The 19,459-nt window shown below is 53.0% G+C and overlaps 1 protein-coding gene and 1 long non-coding RNA gene across 3 annotated transcripts in view; one reads left to right on the forward strand and one right to left on the reverse strand.

Annotated features, from left to right (window-relative positions):
- Positions 1-10,324: 10,324 nt before the first annotated feature.
- Positions 10,325-10,774, forward strand: LOC132077491 (uncharacterized). The gene is made up of 3 exons (XR_009419068.1): positions 10,325-10,484; positions 10,516-10,547; positions 10,618-10,774. It is a non-coding gene; the product is annotated as an uncharacterized LOC132077491 (long non-coding RNA).
- Positions 10,770-19,459, reverse strand: part of VEPH1 (ventricular zone expressed PH domain containing 1) — a 59,848-nt gene continuing 51,158 nt past the window's right edge. The window contains exons 13-15 of one of the 2 annotated variants that reach the window (XM_059479253.1): positions 17,166-17,283; positions 11,964-12,100; positions 10,770-11,125 (exon numbers count right to left, since the gene is read on the reverse strand). In XM_059479253.1, coding sequence (XP_059335236.1) covers positions 10,889-11,125; positions 11,964-12,100; positions 17,166-17,283 — 492 coding nt within the window. In that variant the 3' untranslated portion in view covers positions 10,770-10,888. The remainder of the gene's footprint in view (positions 11,126-11,963; positions 12,101-17,165; positions 17,284-19,459) is intronic. The other variant, XM_059479252.1, reaches the window with a different exon arrangement.

Raw genomic sequence — 19,459 nt, forward strand, 5'->3', positions numbered from 1 at the left:
GGGTCTGCTGGGGTAAGAAAACTGGGAAACAGCACCTGGGAGAGATGATGTTGAGCGTGGCCCAGGTTCCCAAACCCACTCTGCTCCAGCAAGGGGCTCTTGCACTGCATCCTCCTGATGGGGAAAGGCCTGAGCAGGGAACGAGTCCTTGGGGTCCATCCCCTCCGGTGTCCTTGTGTGCAGGTGTGGCTGTCCCAAGCTGTCCCCACTGAGCGGTGGCAGAGCAGGAGGGAGCAGGGAAGGGCAGGCCAGGCTGTTCAGCTGGAGCAGGTCACAGCAGAGCCCCTGGCACACAGGGGACAGAGGAGAACAGGCTGTATCCTGCACAGCTCACGTCAGGGACAGATATAGCTCCAGCTCTGGCAGGAGCGCATTTGTCACTGTGATGAGACCCCTAAACTATTTTTAGAGCTTTCCTCATGAGTCTGCAGCTTTGAAGGACAAAAAAAGAAAGATGAGGCTGGCTTGGATGGCCAGGCTTACCCAGCTCTTGTGGGGCAGGAGCTGAGGAGTGTGTGCCAGCAGGGACAGGGCACCTCCAGGAGCTGAGGAACACCATGGACATGGACACGGCACCTCCAGGAGCTGAGGAACATGTGGACATGGACAAAACCACCTCCAGGAGCTGAGGAACACTGGACATGGAGCCACCAAGTGTAATGTCTGGTTCTATCATAACTGTGGCACTCAGCCTGCACAGCCCAGCATCACCTGTGCTCACCAGGGCCAGCAGGCTGAGCCCAGGTGAGCATTCCCGAATTAAATCTGTTTAAGATGGAACAGCTTTCCCCAGGAATTGCCTCGCTGCTCAGGCTCAGGGCATTGGGAGCCTTGGGGTGTTTCCTGCACACCCAGACTGTGTTAGCAACCCTGGCATGGCCCAGAGGGGCACCCCAGTCCCAAAGGGGCACCCCAGTCCCAGAGGGACACCCCAGTCCCAGAGGGGCACCCCATGCCAGGAGGGGCACCCCAGTCCCAGAAGGACACCCCAGTCCCAGAGGGACACCCCATGCCAGGAGGGGCACCCCAGTCCAGTCCCCCCTCGCTGGGCAGCAGGAGCACAGTGCCTGTCCCAGGCAGGCTCTGGGGACACAGCGTGGCTGTGAGCCCCGAGAGGCCCCGTGTGAGCACAGCCAGGCCACATCCTGCTGCTGGGGACAGGGCTGTCACCAGAGCCCTGTTATCAGATCACGGGAAGGAAGCATCGAGCTGCAGCAGCCCAGGGTGCTGCAGGTGCTTCCCCTGCACAGACACGGCCCACAGAGCTGCCTCAGCTCGGGGAAACAGCGAGCACATCTGTCACCACTTCAGCATTTGCACATGTGCATTTCCCGAGCTGTGATCGGCCAGGGTGAGGTGAGGCGAGGTCAGGAGGGCAGCGCTGTCTGTGTGCACGGCCAGAGGGGCCAGGAAGGCTCCTGGGTGCTCAGATCTGCTCTGCAAGGGCGCTGACACCCTCTCCTCTCTGCTGCTGGGGTTTTGTGGCCACGACTCACTGCTCTGCTCGTGAGGAAGAGCTCTTTTGGTGTATAAATTAAAAAAAAGCTGCTTTAATATTAAACAAGCTGTTACTTCTGTCATTCAAGTGTTGCAGAGCAAGGAGGGCACGGAGCAGAGCAGGGATAGAGCTGGGGGTGATGTCAGCTGGCCCCTTCTCTCCCTGCAGGAAGGAATTCCTGTCATAGTCTGTGAGCCCTTCAAGCATTTCTTCATGGCTTTGCAAGTTTACTCTGCTTTTAACGCATTTTCAAGTGTCTCCTTAACCTCAAGAGGTCTTTTATGCTATTTTTTCCTCCTCAGAGAATGATTCACAGCAGAAAGATCAGGGCCATCAGGTCCTTGCCTCTTCATCTACTGCTCTGTCTGACTTCCCTTCTCCTGCGACCTCTGAGTCAGTGACAAATTCCCCACTGGCTGCAATAAAAGATGAAATTCTGTCCTTGTGGGGGGACCGGGGCAGGGCAGAAAAGCAGCACAAGCTCGCTGAGGTGTGTGTTACACTGACACAAGTGAGAGGTGAGCTCAGGAGGACGCGGGGAAGGAATTCCTCCCTGGCAGGGTGCGAGCCTGGCACAGGGTGCCCAGAGCAGCTGTGCCTTGGGACAGTGCAGGTGTCCCTGTAAAGGTCCCTTCCAACCCAAACCATTCCATGGGAAAGCTCATGTTTGACCTCAACATCCAAGAGTGTGAAACAGCTTTTAATTTTATATCTTACTACTGTTTTTCTTGACAGACATCACTACAATGTGGGGTTAACTAAAAGCCAAAATATAATTCCATTAACGGTTTGCCGGTGGTGAATTTCACAGGCTTCCTTTAAATCAGACGGCAGTCAGTATTTGTGAGCTTTTTCAAGGGGTTGTTTGCCCTCTAGTGGGTTGTTGGCATTTTGCAGAAAAGCCTCAGGGGTTTGTTTTGGTTTTTTTTTTTTTTGTTTTTTTTTTTTTTTTTTTTTTTTTTTTTTTTTTTTTTTGTGTCACCCCCTCCATCACGGGACGGGCAAAAGGGACACGAACAGGCAAGAGCCTCTCCAGGAAAGGGAGGGGAAATCAAAGTGAGAATATACGGGCAAGATTCTCCTTACTGATGCAACAACAGCAATATTGAACACACCCGGATATCGCCACTGACGGCCCACGAGCCATTTGTAAATAGAATAAATTGGTTATTTGAAATAATTAGTGTTATTGGTGTCATCAATAAGCCCTCCATCCCCAGAGCACCAAGAGAAAATTGGCATTTCAGCATATAAAAGGTGTGTACTGCCAGGGTGTACTCATATATAAATTTAGTCTGGGGTAATCCATACCCCAAAATATTTTCAGTTCCTGTTAGTTAAGGGAATTGCACAAAGAAATAAAATTAATTTTTAAAAGTCATGTTAATAAATAATTTATAAGGATGTGGGAAGCCATTTTGTTCAAGGATTGACAGAAATAGGGATTTCTGCCTTCTTTATAAGCAAAGTTGCCCCACAGTGTACAGTATCATACATTAGAGTAAGGCTTGTTTTTAATATAAATCTCCTTTTAGTCAACATTATTGAGTAATTCCGTCACTCGTTTTTGGAACAGATCAGAGCCTGAACTAGGGAGTTCTTAAAAATGCTTTAGCCCTTCTCTAGTTTCTGAAAAGACTCACAATATAATTTTCTAGCATTTTCCTAAATTATTAAAAACCTGAGGTTTGGCAAATGTATGTAAGAGGAATCAATCAGCAATCTCTGCAAAGCCTTTTCCAAAGTTCAGGTGAGAGAAATCCTTTATAACAAATTACTGAGCAGTCTCTTTTACAGGGCCCTGCACCCAGCAGGAGGCAGCACTTTACTGCAAAACAACCCAAAACTTCATCACTTCTGTGTGTGACCTCAGGTAAAACTCAATTCTGAGGCGAATTAAACTGGAAAAAGTCAAAATAACACCCTCGGTCTGGTGCCTGTGTGCAGCAGCTGTGCCAGAGTCAGGAGTGGCTCCTGATTTCTGATCCTCCCCAGGTAGGGAAGGGAGGCCGGGGGGCTCAGCCCCTCCAGGGGGAAGCGCAGGGGTCCTTTAGAAGGGAAATTCCACATTTCTCCTGCACTAGGTGCAAATAGGACTGTGCTAATACAGGATGATGTCAGGTTCAAAATGTGTTAATCCTGATTTTGTGGCCCTTTTGTGCCTGCAGGTATTGCCAGGAGGGCTGGAAGAAAGATTTCTGACCCTGTTGTGCAGCAGAACAAGGCTTGAGGTGATTCCACCCTCAAACCACACCAGAAGTCTGCTCTGGTGCCACAGAGGGATCAGCAAAATTCAATGCTCCCTTAAAGCCCGTTTGCATACATCTTTAGCAAGAGAAAAGTCACAATTTACCACAATTACCATTTTTGCTGCACTGGAGCTGAATAGAAAAGCTGGATGGCTCAGCCAGCTGCAAGCAGCAGAACCTCAGCCATGCACGGAGCAGTCCTGGCTCTCCCGTGCCCACACCACTCCAAAATAACCAATTTAGGATTTCAGATGGGTGGATCTCCCAGGCTGGGCTCCCCCAGATTATTGATTGCCCCTCTCCTCTCGTCTGGAGCAGAGCAAGGCTGTCCCTACAGCCCTTGGCTCCTTTGGGTAACACCAGAGCCCAGGTGCTGGACACTCACCTGCTTCCCTTGGCACAGCAGCACCTGCAGGGAGGGGGCACCAGCTGGGACCTCCTGAGCCCCAAACCATGGGGGTATGAGCAGGCATCCTACTCCTGGGACTCTCCTCAAGGAGTGCAAGAGCACTCCATGGCTTTCTCCAGGTCAGCCCCCAGCTCATCCAGGAGCTTCGTGGGTCAGAGCCAAGCATGTTGTTCTTTTACGTGGGCTTTTCCCACTCCACATTTTTGGCCTGTGAGCCAATCATCCCCCCACCCAGCAGTCCTGAGCCCCAATCCCCTCCTTCCATCAGCAGATCCTGCTCACCCTCTCCATGCCCACGTTATTTATCCCTCTGCCACCTGCACATTACTGCCCAAACACCTGCAGCTGGACCTCTGTCAGCACGGGCAGCCAGGCACTCTCCTCTCTGTGCCCACCTCTCCAGGAGCTCAGAAAGCCTCGTGTGTGTGCTCAGTGATTAATGGGGATGTTCCAGACAGCTCTGGCACAGTCCAGCTGAGCACTCTGCAGGGCTGCTTCTCCCAAGCCACATTTTGGGATGCAGCAATGGCTGAGGCAGTGAGAGCTGTGTAACCTCACACTTCAGCCCAAATAAAGGAAAGATGTCTCCATCACAGGCCTGTCAGGGTTTAGCTGCCCAAACAATCTGTGAGTGTTTAACAAGCTGCTGAAAACCACTGGTGGACAAAAGGCATTTCTGGCATTTTTGCATTTCGTGTCAAGCTGAGTTCCCTAACCCAAAATGTAATGATCAAAACAAGATGCACCTCTCTGGACTTCTGCAGTGACCAGGCCTGGTGGGAACTGTGGCTGTAACACATCCCAGCAGCCCAAAGGTGTTAGTGGACACTGTGCTTCCATGGTTTCCCTGGTGCTGGCATTGTCCTGCTCCCTGCCGGCTGGGCAGGGGGACACAGAGGGACTTCATGGAACCAGCAGCTGTCCCTGCAAGTGTCCCAGGCTGGGCTGGACAGGGCTTGGGGCACCCTGGGACAGTGCAAGGTGTGGGACGGGACAAGGTGGTCTTTAACCAGAACCATTCTGGGATTCTGTGACTGTCTGAGCTGAGGCACAGTCACAGACAGCTGGAAAAACAGACTCTGCTGTTGCCTAAACACCACCCGCACCGGAGCAAAGGATCCTCACACCCGTGTCCCTCCAAGCACAAACAACACCCTGGTCACAAATGTTCTCCCCTGGGCTGGAGCCCCGCACTCAGCCAGGCTGGGCTGGCTCTGCCCGGGACACGTGGGCTCCTGCTGCTGTTCACCCCAAGGAGAGCCTGCTCCCACCCCAGACAGCCCTGCAGCCTCTGCTGGCTGCTGATGCAGAGTTATCCTTTACAAACTCCCCACAAACAAAACCCTCTCTCACACATTTTTTCCACAAAGCGCTGCCAGTGAAAACCTGGGGTTTGTGCTCCTAACCCGGAGGCATTGGCGTGGCTTCTGTCATCCTGGATTTTCAGTGACCTTTGCCCACGCCCTGGGTGGTGCAGCCACACCCAAGGCAGTGGCTGAGCAGTGCCCGGGGTGGCCGTGGTGCCCCTGAGCCCAAGGAGCACCTGCTGTGGCACTGCCAGCCTAGGCATGGCCTGCTTGGGAAACAGTGTCCCTTCTAGGACACACAGCCCTGAGACCCAGTGTCCCCATCCATCCCCTCCAGGACCCAGTGTCCCCTCAGCCCCAGTGTCCCCATCCATCCCCATCAGCACACACAGCCACCAAGGTCCACGCTGATTTTCCTGCTCGGGAGGAGCCTGAAGGGAAGGGCAGGGGCAGAGATCAGGAGGCAAATCTTGGCTCTCAAACAATAGCTATTGTGTAAATGTATTTTTACGTCTGTCCTACAAAAAACCAAGCGATTTCGGTGCGTCCTAAAAGTTGCAGTTAGTTAAATGCCAGGATTTTTGTGGAATCATAAAAGGGTTTGTGTTGGAAGGGACCCAAAGACCATCTTGTTCCACAGGCAGGGCCATCTTTCTCTGTGCCAGGTTTGTGCAAGCCCCACTGAACACTTCCAGGGCTGGGGAGTGGATAGCCAGAGGAGATGGACACAACATTTAAATTACAGTGTCCACATCTGTACAAGCAAATAAATCTAAATCTTTTGATGTCCTGAGACAGTGTGAGAGCTGTCAGGGCTGCCTGGAGGGGCTGGGACTGGGATCACTGGGGTGGGACAGAGACCCTGGGCTGGGGCACTGGGGTCCCTGGTGGGGGTCCCAGGTGGGGCCAGCCAGGGACATCCATGGCCAGGGACATCCACCCAACCCCAGCACAAACTGTTTTGAGAGCTCCAGGTCATTTCAGTGAAGCAGTCAAATGAATCAAGTCTGATTTTCCTTCTTTCTTCGCCTAATTAGACAATGGGGAGATTTATGGAATAATTGAGCCAACTCAATGTAGCTGTAATTTGACATCTAATTAATCAACGTCCTGCTCCTTCACAGGTGCAACATAAACCCTTCCTAACTGCTGCAGGCATGTCTCTATTGTTTCTGTGGGATAAAAGCCCCAGTCAAACCCCATTTCTTGTTTGCTCCTGCCTCTGGAGCACAGAAGCTGCAGGAATTCTGTCGTTGCCCCCAAACAGCAGAGGGGACCTTGCTCTGATCCCATGGGATGGGCTCAGTGCAGGCTGCTGGAGGCACAGCTGCCTCCTGATGCTGCTAAGAGTTTGGGAGGGATTGTGTTCCTGCAGCTGGCCGAGCCTGGGCAGGGCAGGGAGCTGCAAACCAGGACACACAGGGATCCAAGGAAAACCCTGGCCCTGTTAGAGTTAACAGGAGTTTTGCTTTTGACCTCAGCAAGGTCAGGGATTTTACCCAAGGAACATTAGTCAGCAGCATCGGGATGAATTAGAGGAGTTGTCAACAAGAAGCAGGCAAGGTTGGTCCCATGGGTGGCCGAGTTTGGAACTGGAATGGCTGGAAAAATAATTTGCAGCTTATTCCATTTATCCCTGTGCTGTGTGCAGGGCCTGGTGCAGCACCTCAGCATTCCTCCCTGCTCTGCTCCAGCCCATCAGACACGCTGGGGAACGCTGTGTTTGGGATGGAGGGGAACTGTGGGATAACATTTCCTTGGGAAGCCTCCTGGAGCTGGGCTCAGCTGTCCCAAAGCAGCCCTGGGCAGGCAGTGCTCAGCCAGAGCTCCCATTCCCAGGGTACCCATCCAGCCCTGGGCAGGCAGTGCTCAGCCTTTATTCCCATTCCCAGGGAATCCCATCCAGCCCTGAGCAGGCAGTGCTCAGCCAGAGCTCCCATTCCCAGGGAATCCCATCCAGCCCTGGGCAGGCAGTGCTCAGCCTTTATTCCCATTCCCAGGCAATCCCATCCAGCCCTGGGCAGGCAGTGCTCAGCCCGTGTTCCCATTCCCAGGCAATCCCATCCAGCCCTGGGCAGGCAGTGCTCAGCCTGAGCTCCCATTCCCAGGGAATCCCATCCCGCCCTGGGCAGGCAGTGCTCAGCCCGTGTTCCCATTCCCAGGCAATCCCATCCAGCCCTGGGCAGGCAGTGCTCAGCCCGTGTTCCCATTCCCAGGCAATCCCATCCAGCCCTGGGCAGGCAGTGCTCAGCCTTTATTCCCATTTCCAGGATACCCATCCAGCCCTGGGCAGGCAGTGCTCAGCCTTTATTCCCATTCCCAGGGAATCCCATCCAGCCTGAGTCCCACTGGCAGCAGGGCTCCAGCCAGGGCATCCCTGGGCATTGTGTGCATTGCAGGCAGCTGGAAGCCAGCGCTGCTCCCTCCTGCCAGAGGACAGCTGCTCCCGTGCTGTCCCCCTGCATGAGGCAAGGTGACAAAGGCTGAGGTGACAGCCAGCCCTTCCCTGCCAGAGCCCTGGGATCATTCCCAGTTGGTTTGGGGTGTTCCTGAGGCCACGCACTCACTCGGACTCAGATCCCTGAAGGAAGCACGGGATGGGGCACAGGAGTTATGGGGGACATCAGCTCTTCAGGAAAACATGGATTGTTGTCCTTGCAGAAACCCACTCGTGGAATTGGGAGCCAATATTTGGCAGGATTTGCTTCCTAGAGAAGCAAAGCTGATCTGTGAAACCTGAAGGGTTTGGAAATTGTTCACATTCAGGAATGAGCAGGGCTGGATTTTGGGTTGGTTTAGGTTAAACCCTAAAGCTGGGTCTGTGCCCCCAGTATGTAGAAGGGACTGGGGGTGCTGGTTTGCACTGGGAGCTCTCTTCCATGGCAGAGTCCTGGAGCTGTGGGCTCTGAGGAGGTTGTTTGGATCCAGCCCTTTTTCCAGGACGTGCCCAAGGACCCTCAGTGAACTGCCAAGGACCAGGATGGTTCCTGCAAGGATGAGCAAAGCAACAGAGAAAATACTGCACAGTCAGAGCTACCAACATGTTCCTGGTGGAAATTTAAATCCAAAATGGTTTGGATACTTAAATTCAAAGTGGTTCAGATATTTAAATCCAAATGTTGTGGATACTTAAATCCAAACTGTTCCTTGAAAAAGAACCAACAAAAGCTATTTATACATTTGCTTGAGAAATCCCCTGCTCTCCTTCTCCACTGCATTGATGATCTCTGTGTTTCTCCTTTTAGGAGGGTGACTGGAAGGAGCTGCCAGCTGAATTTCTGTTTTATTCTCCTCCAAGTTTTAATTGAAGTCAGGAGAAGTGTGGCTGGGCTCCCTATTTTGGGGAATTATTTCCTGGCACAGCACCCGGGGTGCCTCTGACTCCAGAGCAGAGTATCCCATATGGCTCCCATCAGGATGAAGGGGAGGCTGTGAGTGCCTGGGGACAGGCCTGGGGACAGCAGGTGACACAGAGCGGTGCTGGTGACACCATGACACCAGTGACATTGTCCAGGCTGAGCCTTGGCTCTCAGGGTAGGAAACACAGAGTATTTGGTGTGTAAAAGCTGGGTTTGATGGCCAACTCAGCGTTATCTGTGAACTCAGGGTGGGTGAATTGCAGGATGTGATTCTGGAACTCAAGGCAATAAATTCCAAGTTCTCACCTGTGAACTGACTTCATTCCCCACAGACTCAGTGGTTTGTCCTGAGGATTTGTTGGTCTAGGCGTTGAAGATTAAATGGACAAAATCTCCTTTCCTCATCTCCCAGACCTGCTGTGGAAATCTCCCATCGTGTGTCCATCCTCACCCTTGCCCTGCTGCTCTTCCGTATCTTCTGTGACTAAATTTGGCTTTGACAAGGTTCTTCTGATCACTCTGCCACATTCCAGGATCTGACACCCATCCCCATGTTTTAGCTGATACAGGGATTTTCAGGAATCTGAACATTTCACATCTTCCCCAAGAGCTTTGGGAAGTCTGGAGCCACTTTTGAGGTTTTTGGTTTCACTCCCCACCCTGCACTCCCTGTGCTGAGCCCACCTGTGGCCTCACCATGTCCCTGCAAGTCCCCTGGAGCACCACTGACCCCTGGGGCCACCACAATGGGAAGTGATTCAAAATCAGTTTTTTCCTCATTTTTCCACATTTCTGCCAACATTTTTTTTTTGCCAAAGATACATTTTGCTACGTTGGAAAATTTCAAATTTTATTTCTACTCAGCCTTGAATGATCTCTGAGCTTATTTCATCACCTGCAGGCTTCTCATTCTTTTTTTTGCCCACCTTTTTTCCTTTCAGTCTCTTCTACAGCACTTCCTCCACTTTGGAATAATTTGAAAGTAACAAAGAAAATCAAACAAACTGGGGGTTTTCCAGATTTGCATAAATTTTGAAAAGTTACAGAATGGAGAAGAAACTTAAAAAAAAAAGGAAAATTTAAAAATTACATTCAGTTACAAAGTAGAGCAAAAGCAGGAAAAAGGGGGAAAATCAAACCAGTTAAGTATTTAAAATTATTTTCCAGTCATACAAAATCTTTCAAATTTCCCAATTTAAATCTGACAGCAGCGGCATGGACACACATAAACAATAAAAGGATAAAGTCCACCGAGATTAAATAAGGAAAATTAACTTTTTACATCGAGTTGATTGAGGAAAGCAGAAAGTCCTCACTGCTGGCACGCTCTTGGCAGTGTCAGAGACCTGGTGCACCTCAGGGCTGGGTTTCTAACCACATTGCCTGGCTGGCAGGTCATCAGAAGAACCCTGGATGTCCCCAGGGAAGGTGGCAGCTGCTCCTGGGGCAGTGTCCCCATGGCTCCCAGGGTGGGACATTGTCCCAGAGTGTTCCTGGTGTCTCCCTGGCTGCCAGAGCTCTGTTGTTGGTTATCCTGACAGGTGAGATGCCACTGTCCCTGTGGCCCTGCAGGCACTCTCCCTGCTCCCTGTGCCCCACAGGCCCTGGGGTGGCCTCAGCGTTGCCCTGTGGTGCCACTCGGGCAGGGTTTGGTGGCCCAGGGTCACAGGTAGGTGATGGCCCAGTGTCACAGGTCACAGGTAGGTGGTGGCCCCAGTGTCACAGGTTACAGGTAGGTGGTGGCCCAGTGTCACAGGTCACAGGTAGGTGATGGCCCCAGTGTCACAGGTTACAGGTAGGTGGTGGCCCAGTGTCACAGGTTACAGGTAGGTGGTGGCCCAGTGTCACAGGTAGGTGGTGGCCCAGTGTCACAGGTCACAGGTAGGTGATGGCCCAGTGTCACAGGTCACAGGTAGGTGATGGCCCCAGTGTCACAGGTTACAGGTAGGTGGTGGCCCAGTGTCACAGGTAGGTGGTGGCCCAGTGTCACAGGTCACAGGTAGGTGATGGCCCCAGTGTCACAGGTAGGTGGTGGCCCAGTGTCACAGGTAGGTGATGGCCCAGTGTCACAGGTAGGTGGTGGCCTCGCGGCTGTGGCGCTGGCGGGCCTGGGCCACGGCCACGTTGAGGCACTGCAGCCACTGCTCAGCATTCTTCTCGTCCTTGGCCTTGAGCACGTAGCTCCTGCTGTCCGTGAAGATCTCGAAGGCGCGGGGCACGCTCCGGTCCCGCCGCTTCTTGGGCAGCACCTTGACGCTCTGCACCTTGCTCAGCTCGATGGGACACTCGTCAGGGTCGTCCTTCTGCAGCACAGGGACAGGGCAGGGTCACCGGGCAGGAACCAGCCCTCACAAACTGCCCAGGGTCACCAGAGAGGAACCAGCCCTCACAAACTGCCCAGGGTCACTGGGAGGAACCAGCCCTCACAAACTGCCCAGGGTCACCAGGGGGAACCAGCCCTCACAAACTGCCCAGGGTCACCAGAGAGGAACCAGCCCTCACAAACTGCCCAGGGTCACTGGGAGGAACCACCCCTCACAAACTGCCCATGGTCACTGGGAGGAACCAGCCCTCACAAACTGCCCAGGGTCACCAGGGGGAACCAGCCCTCACAAACTGCCCAGGGTCACCTGGGGGGGAACCAGCCCTCACAAACTGCCCAGGGTCACCGGGCAGTAACCAGCCCTCACAAACTGCCCAGGGTCACTGGGCAGGAACCAGCCCTCACAAACTGCCCAGGGTCACCGGGGGGAGGAACCAGCCCTCACAAACTGCTCAGGGCTCTTGGCAGTGCCCCAGGCCAGCTTGGAGCAGGGCTGGGACAGTGGGGGGTGTCCCTGCCACGGCAGGGGGATGGAATGAGATGGTCATTATGCCCCCTGAAAATTGGGGACCCAGCAGTGACAGCTCCTGGGCAGCACTCTGGCTGCCCTTGGTGTTCCCTGCCATGCACTTTGTGAGTGGGATAACCACCATGGGCAAAACTGAGGGGTGACAGCCCCTGGGAAAACCAGAACAGGCAAAGTTGAGGGGTGAAAGCACCATGGGCAGATGTGAGGGCTGCAGCCCCAGGAGCAGGACAGGGAGCAGGGCTGAGAGCAGGAGCAGGGCTGGGAGCAGGGCAGTGGCTCTGTGACTCACGGATTTGCCCCTGCGGAACAGCAGCTGGTTGCCAGCCAGGGTGAAGTAGCGTGTTTTCCACCTCTTGATGAACTTCCAGCGGACCTGCTTCTCCTTCAGCCTGCCCTCCATCAGGGGCTGCCCATCCTGGTTCATGCCTGGGGAGGGGAGCACACCTGGGTTAGTGCTGTTGTCCCTGCTCCCAGCCAGGGTTAGTGCTGCCCTCCCTGCTCCCAGCCAGCGTTAGTGCTGTTCTCCCTGCTCCCCACCAAAGGCTCTGCCGTGCCTCAGGAAGGTTGTGCTGCCTCCTCATCCTCCCAGCCTCCAGCATTCAGCTCTCACTTCACTCTGACAGCTCAGCCCTCAGCCGTGTCCTGCTGGGGAGGGTGAGCAGATGGAGCTGACAGCTCACAGCCCTCTTCCATCTCCTCTCCTGCTCCCTCAGCCATCCCAATCTCCTCCCCAGCACTGCAGGGCCCATTTCTGACCTTGGGCACTGCCAGGGATCCAGGGGCAGCCACAGCTGCTCTGGGCACCCTGTGCCAGGGCCTGCCCACCCTCCCAGGAGGAATTCCTTCCCAGGATCCCACCTAACCCTGCTCTCTGGCAGTTTAAAGCCCTGACATCTCCTAGGGGTCTCTTTTTCCTTTCTCTTCTGTCTTTCCATCGATGTCCAGGACACAGAGGATCAGCTAGACCAGAGGGCAGTGCACAGGCAGTCTGAGCAGGGATGTTTTGGATGGGGTGTTTGCCTTGGAGCCCATCCCAGCATCTGTCAGAGGGGCAGTGATCCCTGGCTGGCTGCTCTCCCAGCCCCCTGTCCCTCCAGCCCTGCTTTTCCTTGAAAGCCTTCACTGCCATGGGCGGCTCCTGAGCCCAAAGCTGTGCCCCGGTGCCACCCAAGGCAGTGCCAAAGCCTCCTGGGCACCCAGCCCCTGTCTGGAAGGGGGCACACCAAGGCCAGGACAAGGCATAGCTGTAGATAAAGGATGTGAAGGATGTGTCCTTCCCCCAGCGCTGTTTTCCTTGGCAGCGAGGCTGGCTGGGGGTGCAGTGTGCACTCGTGCAATTTCCTCAGGAAAGACCATAAATATTTCTGTCTCTGCAGGCAGGGAGCGCCTGGAAGGAGCTGGATGAATGAGCAGGGGCTGGCAGAGCCTCAGTGCCGGGGGAGCTGCAGCTGTGGGTGCCACGGGAGGAGCAGGCCGTGCCCTGCCCCACGCAGCCACTGCAGCCCTGACTGCAGAGCCATTTGGGTGTTTCTGTGCCAGCCCCATCATAGCACCCAGCCTGGCATGGGGCACACTAAAGCAGAGGGCTGCTTTCTCCCTGTATAGATATTGTCACTGCAAAAGGGGATTCATTCCCAGGAGGCTGGTTTGGGTCTGCACCCTCTCCCCCCACACTCTTTAGTGGGACAGAACCACACTTTAGTGTCCCCCGTACTAAAAACTTTGTAATTTGTTAAATATTGTTCCCTGCCTGGCTCCTGGCTCCACAGGAACATCTTCAATCCCATTCCAGAGCCGTAGGAACATGCTTCAACCAAACCAGGAGGGGTAAAGCACAAAAGGCTCAGGGACCAGATGATACTGAGATAGTTTGTGGTCAGGAGCACAACATGAGAAGGGAAGTGAATGTGCAATGTTGGCTTAAAGTGAATTTTTATGGCCAAAATCTTTCAAACCCAGGATTTGCTAAGAAATGTTGATGTCTGTAAGGAGCCAGTGGCTTTAGGCAGTGCTACCAGAGGACTCTCCTGCGTGTGCACAGAGGAGCTGGGGGAGCTCTGGAGGCAGCTTCCAAAGTGGCCCTAATGAATCCGATGCCAGCGCGTCTGAGGGGCTCATTAGGAGAGAGAGATTCAAGCAAGATAAGAATAAAGCTCCTTTCCAATGTTTTTCTAAGTCCTTCTGCTTATTTTCCTTGCGGTTGGCTTCACAGAATCCCAGAATAGCTCAGCTGGAAGGCAGCTCCAGGGGTCTCTGCTCCAGCTCCAAGCAGGGTCACCCACAGGGTCAGACTGGGTTGGATTTATCCACGTGGGACTGGAAAAATCTCCACAACATCTCTGGGCAGGCCTGGTATCCTCATGGTGGGAAAGCTTTCACTCACAGGGAACAACTCCTGTCCAACATCCCCTCTAAATCTCTCCCCTTTCGGTTTGAAAAGGTCATGAAATATCCAAAGGTCTTGAAACGCCTATTTTTTCTTAAATCATCTCAATTTAGACACACTGACTCCAGTTTAACCCTGAGTAGTTCCCATTGATGTGTCTGTTGGAATTTTCTACTTTCCATCTTGCTTTCTTTGCAGAACTACAACACATCCAGCTCTAAGCAGTTTGGGTACTGAATAAAAAGTTAAAAACCCTCCAAACTCTTCCAAGATGACCTTGAGACAGACAAAACCCAAAGCTTTAAATCTTGAATTTGATGAAACATAAAATCTTCCACAAGAATTCATGAATGATCTCAGTGATAATAAACCCCTATGAAATTGAAAGAATGGAATGTGTGGCAGATAAATGCAATTAACCTCGGGGAATATGGATTCAGTCTCTTCCATTAATCACCACGTTGGGTTTTGCTGAAAACCTGGAAGGAACACATTGCTGGATGCCACTTTTGCTGATTTCCCAGTGAGGATTAGAGCTGGGCTCCTTCATTTCTCTGGGTAGCTGGCACTGCAGGAGGGCATAAATGCATTCCCAAGCCAAGGTGGTGTTGGCTTTCCCAGGGAACTGCAGTTTTCCAGGGGGATTCTCAAACACCCTCAGTTTTCCCCAATCCCAGATCCTTGCCCATGGCTCCTCTGCAGCCCCCAGGGATCCCTGCCTGGCTTTGTGAGCTTCCAGAGGGGGAAGGAGCTGGAATTGCCTCAATTCCCTCAATTCCCTCAATTGACGCTCTCCAGTGGTTTTGCGGAATGTTTTGTGCAAGAGCTGCTGGAGCCAAGCCCCCAGTGCAGGGGGCTGTGCTGGAATGGGGCTCCCAGCAGGCAGCTTGTCCCAACAGGAGGAATCCTGGTGCTTTGCAGCCCTCCAGGTGCCTGGTGGCTGTGCTGGAACGGTGTGAGCTCCTGTTCCTGCCCTGCAGATCAGTAGGGTTTGTGGGAATGCTGCTCCTCAGAGCAGGAAAAGCCAATCCAGGGTGATTGAACAGCACTTCTGCAGAAGTGTGGTTGTACAAGACATGCTTTGGCACCAGAAGAATGCATGAGGAGGAGTCAAACTTTCTCCAGTTGTCACTGTGGGTGCATCAACCACTTTGCTTCAGCTTAACTGGTTCTTTCCACACAGGATCAGCTCCCAGCCCCAAAATAGCCTCCCAGCTATGGCCAAACAGGAATCACAAAAGCATGGAATGGTTTGGGCTGAAAAGGATCTTAAATATCACCTCACCCCAGCCCTGCCATGGCAGGGACACCTCCCACTGTCCCAGGTGCTCCAACCCCAATGTCCAGCATGGTCTGGGCACTGCCAGGGATCCAGGGGCAGCCACAGCTGCTCTGGAATCCCATCCCAAGGCAAGGCCAGGCCTTAAGGCAGTCTTTGCCCAAGTCTGCAGGATAAATGGCATCTTGCACCATGGCATCCAAAAAATGCAACAAAACCCCAGCAGACAATAATAGAAAAAAAATTTGCCTCTGAATTCCTTCTTCAACAGGAATTCGGTTGCTAAACACAATTGCTGAGAGGAAGAAGTTGCTTTCTTGCCTTCTCAAAAGTATTTCAGATGTCAAAGGGTCTTTCACACTCTGGAATGAAAATAAAAGATGTTTCACAGCCTTTAAATTCCTTACCAATCCAAGGAGAGCTCCAAATCCTTGCTTGTGTCAGATCCTACAAACCCAGAGAGACCCTGCAGGGTCTCCCACTCTGCCACAGCTCTGCAGCACCAACACAAAGGTGGAGTTGTCACTCCCTGCAGATTTTCATTCCACTGAGCTCCCTCTTCCACCTTGCCTTCCTCAGCTTTCACATGACCCACTCAGGGAATTTATTTTCTTGGTTTTCCAAAGGCCTTTGGAGCTCAGAAGCAAGTCATGACACTCACAATGAGCCTTCCTTACAGAAATTCTTTCAGAGTGAGACAAAGAGAGGCACTGCTGATGAAAAGGACAGTTACAGCCAGGAGAGCAGGAGTGAGGCAAGGCTGGACTGCTTAAATGTCTTTGGAAATTTAGACCAAAGTTGCTTCAGTAAACTTTGACATTTCAAGCAAGAGTCTCGTTTTCCTCATCACTCACCATCCCTGACGTGGTGGAAACCACACTGAGGGCTCTGTGGAGATGAAGTTTTAACTCAGGGCATGGAAACCACACCGAGAGCTCTGTGGAGATGAAGTTTTCACTCAGGGCATGGAAACCACACTGAGGGCTCTGTGGAGATGAAGTTTTAACTCAGGGCATGGAAACCACACCGAGAGCTCTGTGGAGATGAAGTTTTCACTCAGGGCATGGAAACCACACTGAGGGCTCTGTGGAGATGAAGTTTTCACTCAGAGCAGGGTTTCTGTCCTGGTCCTGCAGTCCCAGGGGAGCTGGGGAAGGAGAAGATGCTCAAACACCCGTGGAGTGAGCAGGGACAGACTGGCCTGCAGCAGCAGTGGGCCATTCATGCAAGACTTCCTAAATTTGGGGTTGATGCAGTCTGAAGAGACACTAACTGTTAGAATAAATCTCTGAAACAGCCAATTAGTCAAACACTTGGCCAAAACAGTCCAAATTCTTGGCCAGGACTGGTCAGACTTTTACAGAGTGGCAGAAAGGATCTGAGAACAAGATTCCTCTGCCCTGCTGCCTGCTAGAGAGCTTCAAAAGCAGGGCACCAGGAGCTCAGACCTGGGAAAAAGCCTGGTTTCCCCATTTCCCACTCACCCTCTTCTCCAATACAGCTGAAGTGTTATGCCTTTATAAGACTTAATCACATGCCCCCAAGGAGATGTGCACCGTGGAGTAAATCACATTAAAGCAAATAATTCTTGAGAGTGAAGAAAGCAGGAACCAGGTGTTGTTTCTGTGCCAATGTCTCCCACATTTGGGGTCGTGTCCCTCTAAGCACACACCAAACCAGGTCTGGGCTTGACTCTCTCACCTAAGATGACTTTAACGGAGAATTCCAACTAAAATAGCCACTGGAAAGTTTGGTTTACCCTTTCCCCACCATGCCACACACCCAGCACGAGCAGTGAGCTTCACCCAGGCAGGACCCCTGTGTACCTGTTGCCTTCTCGGGGTTGTTGCACATGAAGCACTGCCAGGCTCCTGCCTCCTCGCTGTAGCCAAACAAGTCAAAGAACCTCACCTCCTCCAGGTGCATCTGAACGCTCTCCAGGTCCTGCAGGGAGGAGAGAAACCAAACTCGTGAGGGGAGGCAGCACCAGAACCCCAAATCCAGAGAGACACAGGGGATCCTTCCCACGGCTCCTGCAGAGGGACAAGGGCACTGAGCTGGGCAGGAAAGGGCACTGAGCTGGGCAGGAATGGGCACTGAGCTGGGCACTGAGCTGGGCAGGAATGGACACTGAGCTGGGCACTGAGCTGGGCACTGAGCTGGGCAGGAATGGGCACTGAGCTGGGCACTGAGCTGGGCACTGAGCTGGGCAGGAAAGGGCACTGAGTGGGCACTGAGCTGGGCAGGAATGGACACTGAGTGGGCACTGAGCTGGGCAGGAATGGGCACTGAGCTGGGCGGGAATGGGCACTGAGCTGGGCACTGTGCTGGGAAGGACAGGGCACTGAGCTGGGCAGGAATGGGCACTGAGCTGGGCAGAAATGGACACTGAGCTGGGCGGGAATGGGCACTGAGTGGGCACTGAGCTGGGCAGGAATGGGCACTGAGCTGGGCACTATGCTAGGAAGGACAGGGCACTGATCTGGGCACTGAGCTGGGCAGGAATGGGCACTCTCCTGGGCACTGTGCTGAGCAGGACAGGACAGCACACAGGGACGAGGCTGACAGAAAGCCTGGGAGCTTCCCCATCCCATGAAAAATCTGGTGGTGGCTGCCATGAGGCAACTCCAGCCTGAAAGAGAGCAAATCCCACTGAAATATCAGTGCAGAAACCTGCCTGCTCCACTCTGCACCCCAGCACACTTCAAATAACCTGCAAGGAGCCACTTATTTCAGGAGGGGAAAGCCTAATTGGAGAGGAGAGATTTATCTCATCCCTGTGCTCCATCACCCTGAAAGGCTCAGAGAGCCCCCTGTGCCAAGGTGACCCTTCCTTCTGCCACTGAACAGAAAGGAGAGGGGAGAGCAGAACAACTCACAGATCAAAAATGCTAATTGAGCTCTTAAAGCCACAAAGGGATCCCCGAGGGCACCACATGGAGCAGGCACCAGCTCGGGGCTGGCACAGGAGCCAGGAGGGCTCAGGAGCTCCCCGGGCTGGGCACACTCAGGGCTCTGATCAGGGGCCCCGCACAGCGCAGGAGGAGCCACATCTGGGAGTGCTTTGCTCCTGGCACACCTCGAGCCGGGCTGCATGGATAAATCCATGTTTTCTGTGGCATGGAGAGGCTGCCCAGTGGAACACAGCGAGCTCAGTGTGAGCCAGGCCCTCAGAGCTGCTCCAGGGATCGCCACAGCTGAAGGCATTTCTCAGAATTCATCTGGAGTGGAGCACTGATCTCACACGTTACCCTCCAGGTTTGGAAAATGCTTTAGAATCCATGTTGGAAAACATTTATCACCTTCCACTGTTCCAGGGGCTCCAGCCCCATGTCCAGCCTGGCCTTGGGCACTGCCAGGGATCCAAACACAGCTGTGCCAGGGCTGCCCACCCTCACAGACAAGAATTCCTTTCTTATATCCCATCCCACCCTGAAAAAGCATTTCAGACTCTGCTAGAACACAATGCATAAACTTAGTGTCAAATATAGCAGACTGTTGATGCTGCATTTGCAGCAACACACGTCAAGCCATTGAAAATTAAAAGTGCTGTACTTAATGAAGCAACCACACCCCCAGAATTTGGCTTCCTGGACTACTGGCAGAGGAATAGCACCAACAAATACAATAATTTGTCCAATAATTCACAATGTCTGAGGTCCTGTTAGCGGTGAGAAGAACTTCTGAGACTGACAAATTGCAATTATGACAGAAGCTGAGGAAAGTAAGGACTAGGTCACGCAGGGAATGTTCCAGGCAGATTTTCTGGAATTGCAAAAGCTAAAGAAAACCTTCTTTATGGCAGTCCTAGTCCTTATTCCCAGAAAACTGAATGGGAATTGCACTAGAGACAAACTCGGGCTCTTAGTAGTAAACAAAACCAGAACAAGCTCTGGTTCTGTGATAATAAAAGAATCAAACAGAAAATCAATCCAGCAGCAAAGAGCAGAGCCAGGAGGGGATCTGGAGTGCCAGAGCAGCTCAGGGGGTCCCCGCTGTCCCTCTGTCCTCAGCCCCAGGGCTGATCCCTGCTCCAGGACCTGCTGGACCCCAGACCCCGCAGGGACGAGGATCTCAGGACCCCAGACCCTGCAGGGACCAGGATCTCAGGATGTCCCTC

This window comes from Ammospiza nelsoni, chromosome 10 (genome assembly GCF_027579445.1).
Source record: "Ammospiza nelsoni isolate bAmmNel1 chromosome 10, bAmmNel1.pri, whole genome shotgun sequence".
NCBI lineage: Eukaryota > Metazoa > Chordata > Aves > Passeriformes > Passerellidae > Ammospiza > Ammospiza nelsoni.